Here is a 14,023-nt window from a genome sequence, read left to right on the forward strand (position 1 = left end):
ATATTGACTTTTCTTTTACACACCATCATTAAAAATATCAAGTATTTGTTGCTATAATGCTTCCTTATAGGAGCTGATTTTGCATGGACACACTGAAATGTTATCTTGTATTTTATGTCATGTAACATGTAATCGAAGTGTGTATATGTAGAAATGTGCATTTTTATGGATGGGACATGAGAACAAGAATCATTGCAATTTGTATATTCATAATTATCAACAATGGCAAAGTGATTAAGACCATCCTCTAATTATTAGGCTGGCAAGATCTATTATAATACATTACATTGCATTTCACATTTGCAGTTTAGCAATATATCACAAGTAAATCAGCAGTAGAAAAGAGTAGAAAATTGTACAGTTGTGAGTAGTGTTATTTTAAATAATTTTACTGTAGCAGAATTGCAAAATTAGTTGAAAAAAACATTCTAGTAAAATAAATCACCATCAACCTTTATGTCAATTGTCTATGGCATTGTCACAGAAACTAATAGATGTAATTGAAATGCAATGAAGCTTTTTTTGTACAACATACACTAAATTAATGATCTTGCAAAAAAGAAAACTGCCGCAATATATTTGCAGAATAGGCCTAGAACACTATACACAAAAAACAATCACTGGGTTTTGCCCAAATTGTACATTTTATTGATTTACACCCGATGGCAGCAGTTAAAAAAATAAACGGTAATCCTCTGCACTCTGAAGAACACGTGGTATTAGCTTCATATCCACAAGTGCCCGTAATATCTACCATGACAAAGTGAAAAAGAATAATACCCAAAGCTGTTATCTACTGAGCTAAAAACTCAGCCCAGACCACCTTAAGTTCTTTTCTCCGCTGTCAGAGCACAGAGTAGATTCAACGACAATCCCAGACTGGAACAGGTCTCCTTCTGGACAATACAAAAATCTCAGGTATAACACATGCATTCTCACATAAAGCTTTAACGGTCTGAGCACGACTCTTCCAACAAGAAACCAAGGAGTAACTGCAGTTTGTAAAGAAGCAGAGAGTTTAAAAGCAAAATCTGTTAATCTTCGAAGAACGCCGGGTGTCTCCAGCTACTGCAGTTCTTTCTGACAGCAACAAGACTTTGTTCCTAGGGCTGCATGTTGGTGAAAATGGAAACTTCAATACTGCACCATTAAGCTAAAAGAGAAACAGAAAAATGACCAGAGAATAGGTTAGACATGACACAGATAATCAAAGTTGGTCTACTTTGATAACTGCGTATGTGCAGTTGAGCAGCCTTTACTGTCTGAAGCACGATACACGTTTATTTTGTCAACTTGAATACGTTCCCTTACATTTGGCAGACTGTAGTGATTTAAGAAGTTAGAGCTTGCATGAGGAAGCACAATTAGAAAAGTCTACCTTGTGTTTTGCATCTTTCCTGTTGTCCCATCACAGTTGGTTTGTCTTTGTCTGGTCTTGTGTTGCCAAGATGGGGCTTTAAACTGAGACAGGCCATTTTCTGTTTAACATAAGCAGAATATGCTGTGGATGATAAAATAGTTTATTTTGGTGAAGTTGGGTCAACAGTAGTAGATTTGAATGTGACCTAGATGCAATGTCATTTTGATTTACTATCTACCTATATTATTTAATTACAAAGCACAACGACAAACATATTGGCTATCATAACATTGACACACAATACTAGTACAGTTTCTTTGCTTTGTTGTGAACAGACCACTCGACACGCCTGTGTTGTATTTAGCCTCTGTTCTTTCCAACACTGCCATGTCCTGAGCACCTCAGTGCAGCCATGAGCGCCTCAGTGCAGCCAGCAGAACAGGAGACGGTGTAAGAGTCGGGTCTGCCCCGTGAGGAGGAGATGGTGACCGGACACAGCCATCAGCAGCATCTGGTCAATATAGGAAGAATTACTGAGCAGCAACTTTATTACAGTTTGATTTATGGCTATGAAACACATAACAAACTAACTGAAGTAGTAAGAGCTAATCACCAGTTAGTAAAGAAGTTCATACAAAGCACCTTCCATATCCGTAGTGGACACAGATCCTGCAGCAGAACAGCCTCAGTGAAGAAAGAAAAAACATATTGTCATCCTTATTATACTAGAGTTCACATTTCTGGATCACAAGACCAGAATGAGAATTATACAGATCTCTACTGTGCAATTATATGTCTATTACGTGTAATATAATCACCAGTCTTGTTACACATTTACATTAGTGAACAAGTATGATAGCATGAATACGTTTGTTTTGTAATTTTAACATTACTGTTGTCTGTTTTCTGACCTTCATTTTTGTCTTGCTTTGCTAAAACAATGCATAGAAAGACATGCAGTGACCAAGGGTTAACACCACTTTTTATTTTCGTCTTGAACAGCTCAACATGTTGCTTTTTGTTCATTTTAATGCACTTAGCACTGGTTTGAGAGACAAAGTCAATTATTAGTTATTAGACAAACTTGATTAAAAATGTCACATCATTATATATTGTTCAATAAACCAAAAAATAACAATTTCCAACTCCTGGAACTAATATTAGCCAGTCAGATATGGTTCAGTTCGAAATGTGACGGCAAAATAGCAGGGAAGCGTCCGACGTCATAGACACTATGAAAACTAACCTTATTTTGCTCTCGAGACGTTTGTCCAAATAACAAACTTCTCACTATGTATTAGGCCTTGTCACTATTGTAATTCGATGCACATACAGTATATTTTAATGAGCAAATGGGATGGGGGGACTGTCATCTTTTAGAATAGCTTTGTTCTGTTTGTTTAAAAAATTGTAGTCTTAGTAGTTTCTGTTTGCTATTTTCATAAAGCTACATTCTATAACTAACTGTGGTGTATGCTAACATTTACAATTACAGAATACATTCTGTGTGATACAAACTTACTTGCAAAGTGAGTTTTGCGTCCTCTTTTCTCTCGGTTCCCCATGCTGGTCTTCATGCTGCTGCTGCTGCTGTTGTTGTTTTTCCTCCGAGCCCACATGTGCTCGTACACGGACGTCGAGGGCGCGCTCTGCACGTGCCCGGCTGCGCTGCCGGCACCACGTGCACGTTCTGACCAATCAACGCGGCGGAAAGCTAGAGCGTGGCTAGAGCGGAGCTCGGCTAAGTCCTTACAAATGTATTTTTTAGACGATACGTAAATTTCGAAGGGGAAAAAAGTACATGATGTTAATGTAGATGATAATCGACACTAAATCCGACCTTTGTGAAAGTTGTAGGCGTCCTGTCAGCCGAATACGGACAGTTTTTTTTCGCATGGCTGCTCTATGGCAAAAATCCTTTCTGGGCCCAATGTGAATTTGCTGCTGCAGTACCATCGAGTGGCCGTCCGCCGACCGGCGCGCGGGCAAGGGGGGAGTGTCTTATCCAGTTATTATTATAGATCCATGGTCGTGTGTCCCCTACGCATCGAAGCGACCTCCCGTGTGGTGCTCTGGGTGCTCTCCGCATTTCTAACATGTCCCGGTGTTTATCTGTGGCCCGACTCGCCCTCGGCGTCTCGAGGATCCAGACCTGGGTTGTACCATGTGCACGAGGGCTGAGTACGCGTGCCATCCACATCTCCTGCTCCGGAGGTAAAGAGTCCTCGGCGAGCCTTGGCCGAATGATGTAACCTGTTATAGATGTAGACAGCGGACATAACTTTTAAGCCATCATGCATGTGTTGTGTAGCTGAGGAGGTGCATTAATTTGTGGCCTTGATGACGTATTCAAGTTACGTTTCATATTTTAGCAATGGGAGTCTGCTCTAGTAAACACACAGGCTAATTTAGAGACACTCAGATCTATGTTTCACTGACGGCAGGTGAACATGGACCTGTAGATACACTCATGTCACTGCATCGAACAGATCAGTTTGTGGATGCAAAACAACTGTCTCCAACTAAACTCAGACACAACTGAGGTAATTGTTTTTAGCCCACAGACACAAAGTGTCACCTTGAGCCTCTAAAACCAACAACTCAGGTTCGAAATCTAGGAGTAAACATGGACTCAGGCCTGAACTTAAACATCCGCATCAAAGCAATAACATCAGCTTTTCACCATCTGAAAAACATTGCTAAGATCAGAGGAATAGTGTCAAAACTTAGAGAGACTTATCCCTGCATTTGTCTCCAGCAGGTTAGACGACTGGAAAGGGCTGCTCACTGGCGTCTCTAAACGAGCTGCAGTACTTTATATCCAAAATGCTGCTGCTCCCTGACAAGAACCAGGAGATACAAACCATATTAGTCCAGTGCTTCCTCTGGCTGTACAAGTCCTTTCATGGTTTAACACCAAAGTACGTCTCTGACATGTTCAAGCGATATGAACCATCTCGGGCCCTGGGAACCTCATTGAGGGGTCTCCTGGTGGTTCCCAGAGTCAGGACTAAACACTGTGAGGCTGCGTTTCAGTTTCATGCAGATAAAATCTGGAACGGTCTTCATGAGGATGTGAGACAGGCCTCAACTCTGACAATGTTCAAATCCGGGCTGAAAACAGTTATTTTTACTTGCGCTTATGACAACTGAAAGTATTTTATCTACACTCGCTTTTTACTATAATTAAGTTTTATGCTGATTTTTTATAGATTTGATCTGCTTTCTTGTAATTTTATGCATCTGTGAAGCACTTTGAAATGCCTTGCCTCTTATAAACCCACCATTGATATAAAGTATTACCTTCACATCATTATTTTAATATTGGGAGATACATAAAGGACAACAGTTAATGCTTTGTGTCAGGCCTGTGTTACCTATTCACTTTCCTCTTTTAAAGCGCTGCTCCAGCTTTTACACAATTTCAATTTGGTTGAACAATCCTCACCAGGGAATAACCGGACACAGCTGCAGAAATGGAGCAGTCAACCGAGAGTGTGGAGCCCCTGCCTCGCCTTCACCCCCAAGAGTTACTACAGCACTCAGCAAGCAGAGCAGGAGCCAGAGGAAGAGCCACTACACACCATCATCAACGACACAGAGTCCGTCCAAGGTACCGCCACGCAACTAGAGGAAAGACAGCGGTCCTTTGTTTGCTAATGAGTGCATGTTGGCTTCTCCAGGTACTTTCTCTAAACACGAATTTCAGGCTGAGACCAAGAAGCTGTTGGACATCGTCGCCAGATCTCTGTACTCCGAAAAAGAAGTGAGAAAAAAAATACAACATTATTTAGTGGTGCATTTACTGACCTACTGTAACAACTCTAGGTTTTTATTCGAGAGCTGATCTCTAATGGAAGTGATGCCTTGGAAAAATTACGGCACAAACTCATGACAGCTGGCGGAGAGACTGCCCCCATGGAGATCCACCTGAAGACAGACGCAAACCAAGGCACTTTCACCATCCAGGTTTGTCCACTCGTGTTGTTTTAGTTAAAGCAGTACTAAGTAACCTGTGTACCTAAATCCTTTTCGTAGTCCCTCTGGGGGTAATACAGTTGTTGATGGGATAATTGGGGGGTCTTTCATCTCCCCCGGTATCTTTGGCCAGAGAACCACACTTGCAACTTTCTCTGCTCCGGAGGCCCAATACACATTAATAGAATCACGAAGAAGAAGCTGCAACAGAACAGGCCAACGGGCAAAGCTAACTGTGGGCTAGCGCCACTTTAGCAGTGTTTACAGCCAAGCTTTAGTGAAAAAAAATATCTCCATTGTGTAATTGGGTTGTGGCACAATGTACAATATCCCTCTCTCCCTTTGTCTTTTCTGCCAGCGTAGTATTTACTCTCACGGACAATAAATGAGTAAAAAAAAAACGCAACATGCTACGACACCTGCAGCCTATGGGCTCTAGGGGCATGAGGTACTTAGTTCTGCTTTAACTGCTGTTAGCGCTAAACAAGCTTTTTTCTGATACAGGACACAGGGGTTGGAATGAACCAAGCTGAGCTGGTGGAGAACTTAGGAACTATTGCTCGTTCTGGCTCAAAGGTACAAGTTTCTTTATACATTTTAGTTTATTAGTCGACACATTTAAGAAAAACACATGGTCTGTATTAGGGCTACAAACAATTCCCCTAATTATGTTTTCCAAAGGCCTTCCTAGATGCTCTGCAGAGCCAGGCAGAGGCCAGCAGCACCATCATTGGTCAGTTTGGGGTGGGATTTTACTCCGCCTTCATGGTTGCTGACCGTGTGGATGTGTATTCACGAGCTGCTGACCCTGATGCACCGGGATATAAGTGGTCCTCTGATGGGTAAGACACAGGTGAAAAGTGAAAACAAGAGGTTTTTTTTAACAGAGGTTAGCATTTTTACATCTTGTTTTGCAGCTCCGGGGTATTTGAGATCGCTGAAGCCAGTGGAGTTCAACAGGGAACAAAGATTGTGCTTCACTTTAAAGACGATTGCAAAGAGTTTTCTCAGGAGGACCGTGTCAAAGGTAAGGTTGAGACGGTTTTGTTTTGTCAGACTTGACTTGGAATTGTACTTCACATTGTTTAAACATTTACTTTTCAGAGGTCGTGACAAAGTACAGTAACTTTGTTAGTTTTCCAATTTTCTTGAATGGACGAAGGCTTAATACCCTTCAGGTTGGTTTCAGTCTATTGTCTTGTTTCACATTTTTGTTTTTACGTTAAAAAGGTCATATATAAAATGTATGTGAATGTTAGGCTTTGTGGATGATGGACCCGAAGGAAATCAGTGAGTGGCAGCATGAGGAGTTCTACCGCTATGTAGCCCAGGCCTACGACAAACCACGTTACACGCTGCACTACCGCGCCGACGCCCCGCTCAACATCAGAAGCATCTTTTATGTCCCTGAGGCGGTGAGAAGTTATGAATTACACACAGCCAGTTGCAATAAACAGTAAGGTAACTGTCTGTGTGTCGTCAACAGAAACCCTCCATGTTTGACGTGAGCAGGGAAATGGGCTCAAGTGTCGCCTTGTACAGTAGAAAAGTCTTAATCCAGACGAAAGCCACAGAAATCTTACCAAAGTGGCTGCGCTTCGTAAGAGGTGCGTGGCATAGAATACTGTCTCTGTCTCTGACTTCCAATTAACATTTCTATTAACATTTCTATTAACATTTCTTTTTATGTGGATGTGCAGGTGTGGTGGACAGCGAGGACATCCCCCTGAATCTGAGCAGAGAACTTCTCCAAGAGAGTGCACTCATCAGGTAACGGCTGATTTAAATATTTGTTGTCTACGCTGGGTTGTACTTAGTAAGATCTGGGTTTCTTTCAGAAAACTGCGTGATGTTCTCCAGCTAAGAGTGATACGCTTCCTGCTCGACCAAAGCAAGAAGGAGCCAGAGAAATACAACAAGTTCTTTGAGGATTATGGCCTGTTTATGCGAGAGGGCATTGTCACCACACAGGAGCAAGACGTCAAGGTAAGATCACAGACTGCTGAGATGTAGTTAATGTAAGGATCAGCAACAGCTTTACAAAACGTGTTGGCTGTTTAGGTTGATGATTGATGACAGAATAAAACTGTTATTTACAGATTGTTCAAATGGCAAATTGGCTTAAAACCTAGTTTTGTGCATCTTGGGTTAATAGGAGGACATTGCAAAGCTGCTGAGGTATGAGTCGTCTGCGCTGCCAGCCGGTCAGCAAACAAACCTCATGGAGTACAGCTCCCGCATGAAAGCTGGCACACGCAACATCTACTACCTGTGCGCCCCCAACCGTCACCTGGCAGAGCACTCGCCCTACTACGAGGCCATGAAGCAGAAGGACATGGAGGTGAGGGCAAACGTGGATACATCAGTTTCTTTGCAGTTTTCCTCCTCTCAACACTTAAAGCCACACTCCGGAACATTCCACGTTATTTGTTGCTTCTTCAAGATCAACTCGATGTGATCCTAATGATTAGTCTGTGGAGAGCACATTCACAGTATAAATAAAGTTAATAAGTATTCTTTTGAGATATTTCTCACCCATTGCAACCCCCACATGTAATTTTTTTATTTTTTTTATTTTACTTTTTGAGTGCAATAACACATTATGCCTTTTACGTTATATTTTCATGTTTTACGTATTTGCACAGGTGCTGTTTTGCTACGAGCAGTTTGATGAGCTGACATTGCTCCATCTGAGAGAATTCGACAAGAAGAAGTTGATCTCGGTGGAGACTGATATTGTGGTGGACCATTACAAGGAGGAGAAGTTTGAAGACACCAAACCTGGTCTGTTCTTGACAATTTTCTGTTTTCATAAAGGGAAATCAGTTGTTCTCATTATGGTTCCCCATTTGCAGCATCAGAGCGTCTCACACAGGAGCAGGCTGACGACCTCATGGCCTGGATGAGAAATGCTCTCGGTCCTCGAGTCACCAACATTAAAGTAAATGATTATGTCATTTCATCCAGATTTGAATGCTTAAAGGGATATTTCAGGATTTTTGACATAGGGCCTCGTTTCCTAGTTATCCAGAGTGTTGGTGATTTCTGGAGATATTTTTCATGCAGTTCTTAGATTTGAAGAGTTGGCACTAGGCTTGTGCTAGGCTAGTGCATTTCTATGGTATCAGCTACACTGCATTAAAAACAGTCTGACCCGCTCCACAGGCAAATCACTTATAACGCCAGACTAACCATATAAATGTCTGTGTCGGTGGAATATAATGGCCTTGCATCACATGAATGATCGCATTTTGAGGGACTATTTTCTAGCAGATCATTCCGTCGCTCCATAGCTTATACAACCACGAAGCTGATGTTGCTCAAATATAAGGTCTTTTACATGCAAAATGTTTAAAATTATTCTATCGACACAGACATTTATATCATTAGTCTGGTGTTATAAGTGATTTGCCTCAGGTGCTCTGTGGAGCGGGTCAGACTGTTTTTAATGCAGGCTAGCTGATATTGTAGAAATGCGCTAGCCTTGCATTAGCCTAGCGCCACGAAACTCTTCAAATACAAAACTGCTTGAATTACAAAAAAATATCTCCAGAAATCAGCAACATTCTGGATAACTAGGAAATGAGGCCTTATGTCAAAAATCCTGAAATATCCCTTTAAGTTGTATTTATTCGGTGAGTTATACATATATTTTGGGTCTAGGTCACTCCCCGGCTGGACACACATCCCGCCATGATCACAGTGTTAGAGATGGGAGCTGCCCGGCACTTCTTGAGGACACAACAGTTGGCTCGCAGTGCAGAGGAGCAGGCCCAAATACTACAGCCCACACTAGAAATCAATGCAGGGTAAGTCACACATCGTACTACTTAACCTTCAATATCCCTTATACAAATGTACTATGATTATGTACCATTTTATCACAGACATGACCTGATAAAGAAGTTACATACACTTAAGGATTCAAACTCGGACCTAGCTGGACTGTTACTAGAACAGGTACTAATCATCTTTCCACTCTATTAAAAGGTGGTTTTACATTATACAAACGATTCCTTTGCTTTGGCAGATCTATGACAACGGCATGATCGCTGCAGGCCTGAATGACGATCCCAGGCCAATGATTTCCCGCCTCAATGAACTGCTGACAAAAGCTCTAGAGAAGCATTGAATCACTTTACATATTACAGACTCTACTTAGATTCATGTCGAGTGTCATTGCTTTGTGGACACGTGGACCGAGGACGTACGGCTGGAGCTGGTGAACTCTGTCGCACAATGGAAGATGTCTTTGGACTCTCTGATGTGGTCAGGAAGAGAGGCAAGACCAACCCAAGTCTATGAAATGCTTGTCCTTATTTATACAACAAAATGCCCCCAATGCGTGATATTCTTTTCTATTATTTGTCAGTTCATGTTGTGGAAACGGTCAGAAAAACTTCAGTAAGAGCTTTTTAACATTGTGGTTCACCTAGTTCATGCTTCTTAAAATTATGTCCCAGAGGTTAAAAAGTGCTTATTTACCCAATAATAAATCAAACTGTATCGACCCAAATGTTTCATAGTAAAATAGAATATTAGAATTAGTTCTGCACAAAAAACATTGTATCGCAAGAAACGCCGACAACAAATGGTACTTATAAATGTGCAAAAGTCCAGTTTGAGTTGTTGCTGACGAAGCCTCTTGGATGAGAGGCAAAATGTCCTACAATTCAACTACAGAGCACAGACACAAGAACCTTCACCTCGGACAACTGCGCGACCGAGAGCTCACACAGACATGTTCAGGTTTTGTTGTAATTTTCCTAATTTCGTTTCATGTTTTTGCTGAAAAACAAATTGCCTAGGAATCGTGACTAAATCGAATGGACCATACGGTGTTGAAACAGTTTAGTAAAATATCCCAATGATAATATTGCAATATTGCATACTAGTATCGTATATCGTACCCCAATTACAATATAATTTTAAGTACCGACGCACTCTAAGCTGTATTTTGCCATACCTCTCCTGTTCGAGCTTGGTTTGAACAAATAAAAAAAACACCATAAGCTTACTGGAAAACACATTTTACTCAAACACATACAATGACCTGGAAGAGGATTGTGCTGCTAACATCTGTTTGCAGTTTCGAAAACATTGTAGACAAATCCATGTTAAGGCTTTGAGTGGCCAGTCTCTCGGTCAGTGTCCCAGCACTGTCCGTAACTCTGATCCACATGCGACCGTTCAGACCACTGTGGCCGCTCCAACACACTGCAGCAACCATTTTGTGACTTTAAACGCCTTTTCCCATCTTCCTATTCAGTCAAAAACACCGGAGCGATGTCACGACAGCTTGTCTATGTTTGCCAAGAACCGCTGAGCCCACCACTCATCAAGATCAATGGGGACAAAGTCTGAAAAGAGCAAGAAATGAAAAATGTTATTGTTTGTAACAATGTAGTTAAAACAATACTCATTTAATGTAAAATTCAATGTCCAGCAAATAAAAGTTACATTTGTTAAGTGTTTATATATCTTCACTTAAACCCTCAAAACTGACTTAAGGACCCCAAACATTCAGTCAAATGGTGCTCAGCAGGATGTTGTATTTGATCATTGCATTAAATATAAATATATATACAGTGGGGGAAAAAAGTATTTGGTCAGTTTCACATAGACATTCTATTGGATTTTGGCCAAATACTTTTTCCCCCCACTGTATATATATGTAAGCATTTGGAAAAAATACAAACAATTGTTCAGGGAGAAATGAACTAAATGCTTCAGACCCACACATTGAATCGGCTCAATTCAGTTAGTACATGATTGTAAATGAATATGAGGCTTGCCTGCCCCCTGGTGGTATTAAGATGCCAATACAGTTATGTAGACAAACTAAATAGACATTGAACTCAAATTTGTACACTTCCTGTGACGATATGCACGTAATCGAGATCACAATCTCTACTTTGGTCAATCACTATATATTTATTGGTTTATTTTGTCGGGACAGTGCATGTTAATGAACACACATGAGTCTCATGCATGTAAACACGCCACACTGTAATCGTAGACTTAGGCTAATTTTCCTCCATAGTCCCCCACTACCGCTCTCAAACACACTCTCATTCATCCTGGCCTATTGTACATGTTTTTAGTGATGGGGAAACCGGAGTACCCGGAGGAAACCTACGTAGACATGGGAAGAACATGCAAACTCCACACAGAAAGGCCCCGTCCTGGTGGAAATCGAACCTAGGACCTTCTTGTTGTGAGGCACGAGCGCTCGGCGAGGCACCACTGTGCCGCCCAATAATCGCCATGTGACTTTACAACCGTCAGGTTTACAGCCATTTGTTTGGCAGCAACAGCTCCAGGTTTTGGTGTTTGGATGAGACAATGAAGAAACTGTAAGACCGCATTTGTTGCTGTTTGGGCCGAGGTTTTAATAAAAGATATGTCTAAATTCATTAAATCAGCTACATGTATTTATTATATATATATGAAATAATACAATCGAATTGAAAATGAGAAAATAAAATTGTGATTAGTTGCCAAATCGTTCAGCCCTACAGTCATGGGTGTGTGGCGGGAAGAAACTTCTTACTGCTCATGTGTGGACTAGGAGATTCTTCTTCATACTGGATTGGCTTCTGGGCTCCCTCTGGTCCTTGAGATGAGCTGTTCTCCACCACTTCTTGCCAAGCTAAAAAACAATAGTTATATAATAGTTAATAGTTAAAGCCTTTCAAGCCTTAAAGAAGCAGTAAAATGGGTGAAATTTACACTGAACATGTAGGTGATTAGCTTAAAGTCAAAAGGAGAAGTTTCAAAACTGACCCAACAAGCCTGTGCAGAATGTGTTTGGTTTAGCCAATCTATTTGCAATATTTGAACTGCGTTAAAAGGGAACGACTGCATGTAGATGGAAACGAGCTTGTATTGTAATAAAGGTGTATTATTGTCATACATTAGGAGGGGTTCTCCCTAAGGTGCAGGCTTCTGTGTCCTTGAAACGCTTGTACAACTGTCCCTGGAGAGGTTTATGAAATACTGTAGCTTTGAAGGACACTAAAGTAACAACTCTTTTTGAAAGGATGGTCTTACAAAATTGGGTCAAAGAACTTTTATCAGACTGTTGATGCTATCTATACTTTTTGTCCTTATTCCAAAAGCACACAGCAGGCTACTTCTTTCCCATGGCCCGATAGTTTACTTCATTACGCCACATGTCTGGTGCTGCTGATGTGAGCTTTGGGGCATGCTACTGAACGTGTGGTGGGTGTGAACGGAGCTTTTCGTAGGTGCCTATCGTGGCTATCAGGGTGGTAGCAGCTGTGTAGGGTGAGACATGGCACACAGGGAGGGAGGGTATAGTTTGTATTTCCAGTCCTACTACTGCTGCTGCTTCATTGTCTTACCTTCATTGACAAATCTCACGTTGTCCTCATGTGCCGGGGTGAAGCTCTCTTCTTGGTGGTCGTCACTATTGGTGGCTGGGGCGAGGGGCTGGTACTTCTTTCCATTCAAACGATTGAAAACGATCTTGGGCGCAGGAAGGCTGAGGACAAAGTTTACAAAGACAAAGGTTTTATTGACTGTTGTGTGTATTCCATTTGCAGCAGCTGAATGAAGGTCCATGGGCCACCTTGGCTGCGAACACAAGGTCACATGTGGACACACAACACATGCAGGGAGCTAGCCTTGAGAGAAACCTTCATTTCTTTCAGACTTTAAGCTCATGGTGGTCAATGGTGTTTTGGGGCACCACCAACTTTTAAAAACGCACCACATTGCCAGTGAAATCATAGCGTAGTAACAACGTGATACTCACTCAGGCATACTCCATGAAGTCTGCTTGTGCTTGAAATCGTTTATTTTGTTGTCCAGCTGTTGTGTAGGTCCTAGTGGGTCAGAGGGCAGTTATGTATTTGATTTTGTCTGAAATTTGCATGATATATAATAGCATGGTATTCACAGTGCGCAAAGTCATGAAAAGTATTACCTGTGTTACCTGTGCGTCGTTGAGTCACCAATTTGCTGGGACCTCTAGTAATAGTGTACATACTGCGCTGGCAAAGTCACCTGTAAACTTTGGGTAAGTCCAGATGGCACACGGATCATGCAGAGGCGCAGACCTATTTAAAAAGGCACTTTTGTAAACGGCGGGATTTGCGCAGGAACAAAATATAAACTGGATGGATCGAGACGCAGCTGGATCAGAGCCTGGCATTAAATAAGAGCTTCAGTAACCGGTTAACCATGGGAAACGTGACGGGACAATGTCACAGAGCGCCGAGGAACTGCAGCTGTCATTCATAGGACATTGAACGCACGCAGCCCGTCAAAAGGCAGCACTTCGGTACGTCCCTACCACACCTCCCCCCGCGACTTAAAGAGACAGCGACACCTCAGGGGAAAAACAGCCATTTGGCTTTTGTACAACGAAAATGAACTAAAATAGGTGGGACCAATCCCAAAGATGATTTAACCTAAAAAGTATATGACAACGTCATCCAACCATTCGCAACTAACACCAGAATAAAACTGCTGAGATGTTGAGCAGTGCTTTATGCCAAGATGCCAAACCATTTTATTTCATTTCCAAACAATACAATAACAAGCTGAATACGTCATCAGGTCAGAAACGCACTGGTTTAAAAGCATCTTTACGTGATTTTGCCAATATAAAAGGACCATGGACAGCGCACGCGCGCATAGCATTTCGTTGGCAAACTA

At 41.7% G+C, this 14,023-nt stretch overlaps 2 protein-coding genes and 1 long non-coding RNA gene across 4 annotated transcripts; 1 reads left to right on the forward strand and 2 right to left on the reverse strand.

Moving 5' to 3' along the window:
- Positions 1–1,720: 1,720 nt before the first annotated feature.
- On the reverse strand, positions 1,721–2,967 carry LOC306969457. The gene is made up of 3 exons (XR_013793326.1): positions 2,883–2,967; positions 1,974–2,044; positions 1,721–1,871 (listed from the first exon to the last, which is right to left on the reverse strand). It is a non-coding gene; the product is annotated as an uncharacterized lncRNA (long non-coding RNA).
- Positions 2,968–3,394: 427 nt separating this feature from the next.
- On the forward strand, positions 3,395–10,116 carry trap1 (TNF receptor-associated protein 1). Its single transcript, XM_079564097.1, has 18 exons — positions 3,395–3,574; positions 4,812–4,973; positions 5,044–5,126; positions 5,189–5,329; positions 5,843–5,914; positions 6,020–6,180; positions 6,256–6,365; positions 6,443–6,516; positions 6,598–6,753; positions 6,825–6,945; positions 7,039–7,108; positions 7,177–7,324; positions 7,494–7,679; positions 7,984–8,122; positions 8,194–8,279; positions 9,002–9,147; positions 9,226–9,298; positions 9,369–10,116. Exons 1-18 carry the CDS (start codon positions 3,457–3,459, stop codon positions 9,468–9,470), a joined length of 2,148 nt encoding a protein of 715 aa, XP_079420223.1. The 5' UTR covers positions 3,395–3,456; the 3' UTR covers positions 9,471–10,116.
- A 160-nt stretch (positions 10,117–10,276) lies between these two features.
- Positions 10,277–13,646, reverse strand: LOC306969086 (MAPK regulated corepressor interacting protein 2-like). Of its 2 annotated transcripts, XM_079564693.1 has the most exons (6): positions 13,538–13,646; positions 13,290–13,422; positions 13,119–13,188; positions 12,706–12,845; positions 11,892–11,990; positions 10,277–10,698 (listed from the first exon to the last, which is right to left on the reverse strand). In XM_079564693.1, the coding sequence occupies exons 2-6, from the start codon at positions 13,348–13,350 to the stop codon at positions 10,628–10,630; spliced, it is 441 nt and encodes a 146-aa protein (XP_079420819.1). In that variant the 5' UTR covers positions 13,351–13,422; positions 13,538–13,646; the 3' UTR covers positions 10,277–10,627. The 2 variants fall into 2 exon arrangements, with proteins under 2 accessions (XP_079420819.1, XP_079420818.1); XM_079564692.1 differs by having other exon boundaries at positions 13,290–13,623.
- Positions 13,647–14,023: the final 377 nt, after the last annotated feature.

This window comes from Gobius niger, assembly GCF_951799975.1.
Source record: "Gobius niger genome assembly, chromosome: 10".
Lineage (NCBI taxonomy): Eukaryota > Metazoa > Chordata > Actinopteri > Gobiiformes > Gobiidae > Gobius > Gobius niger.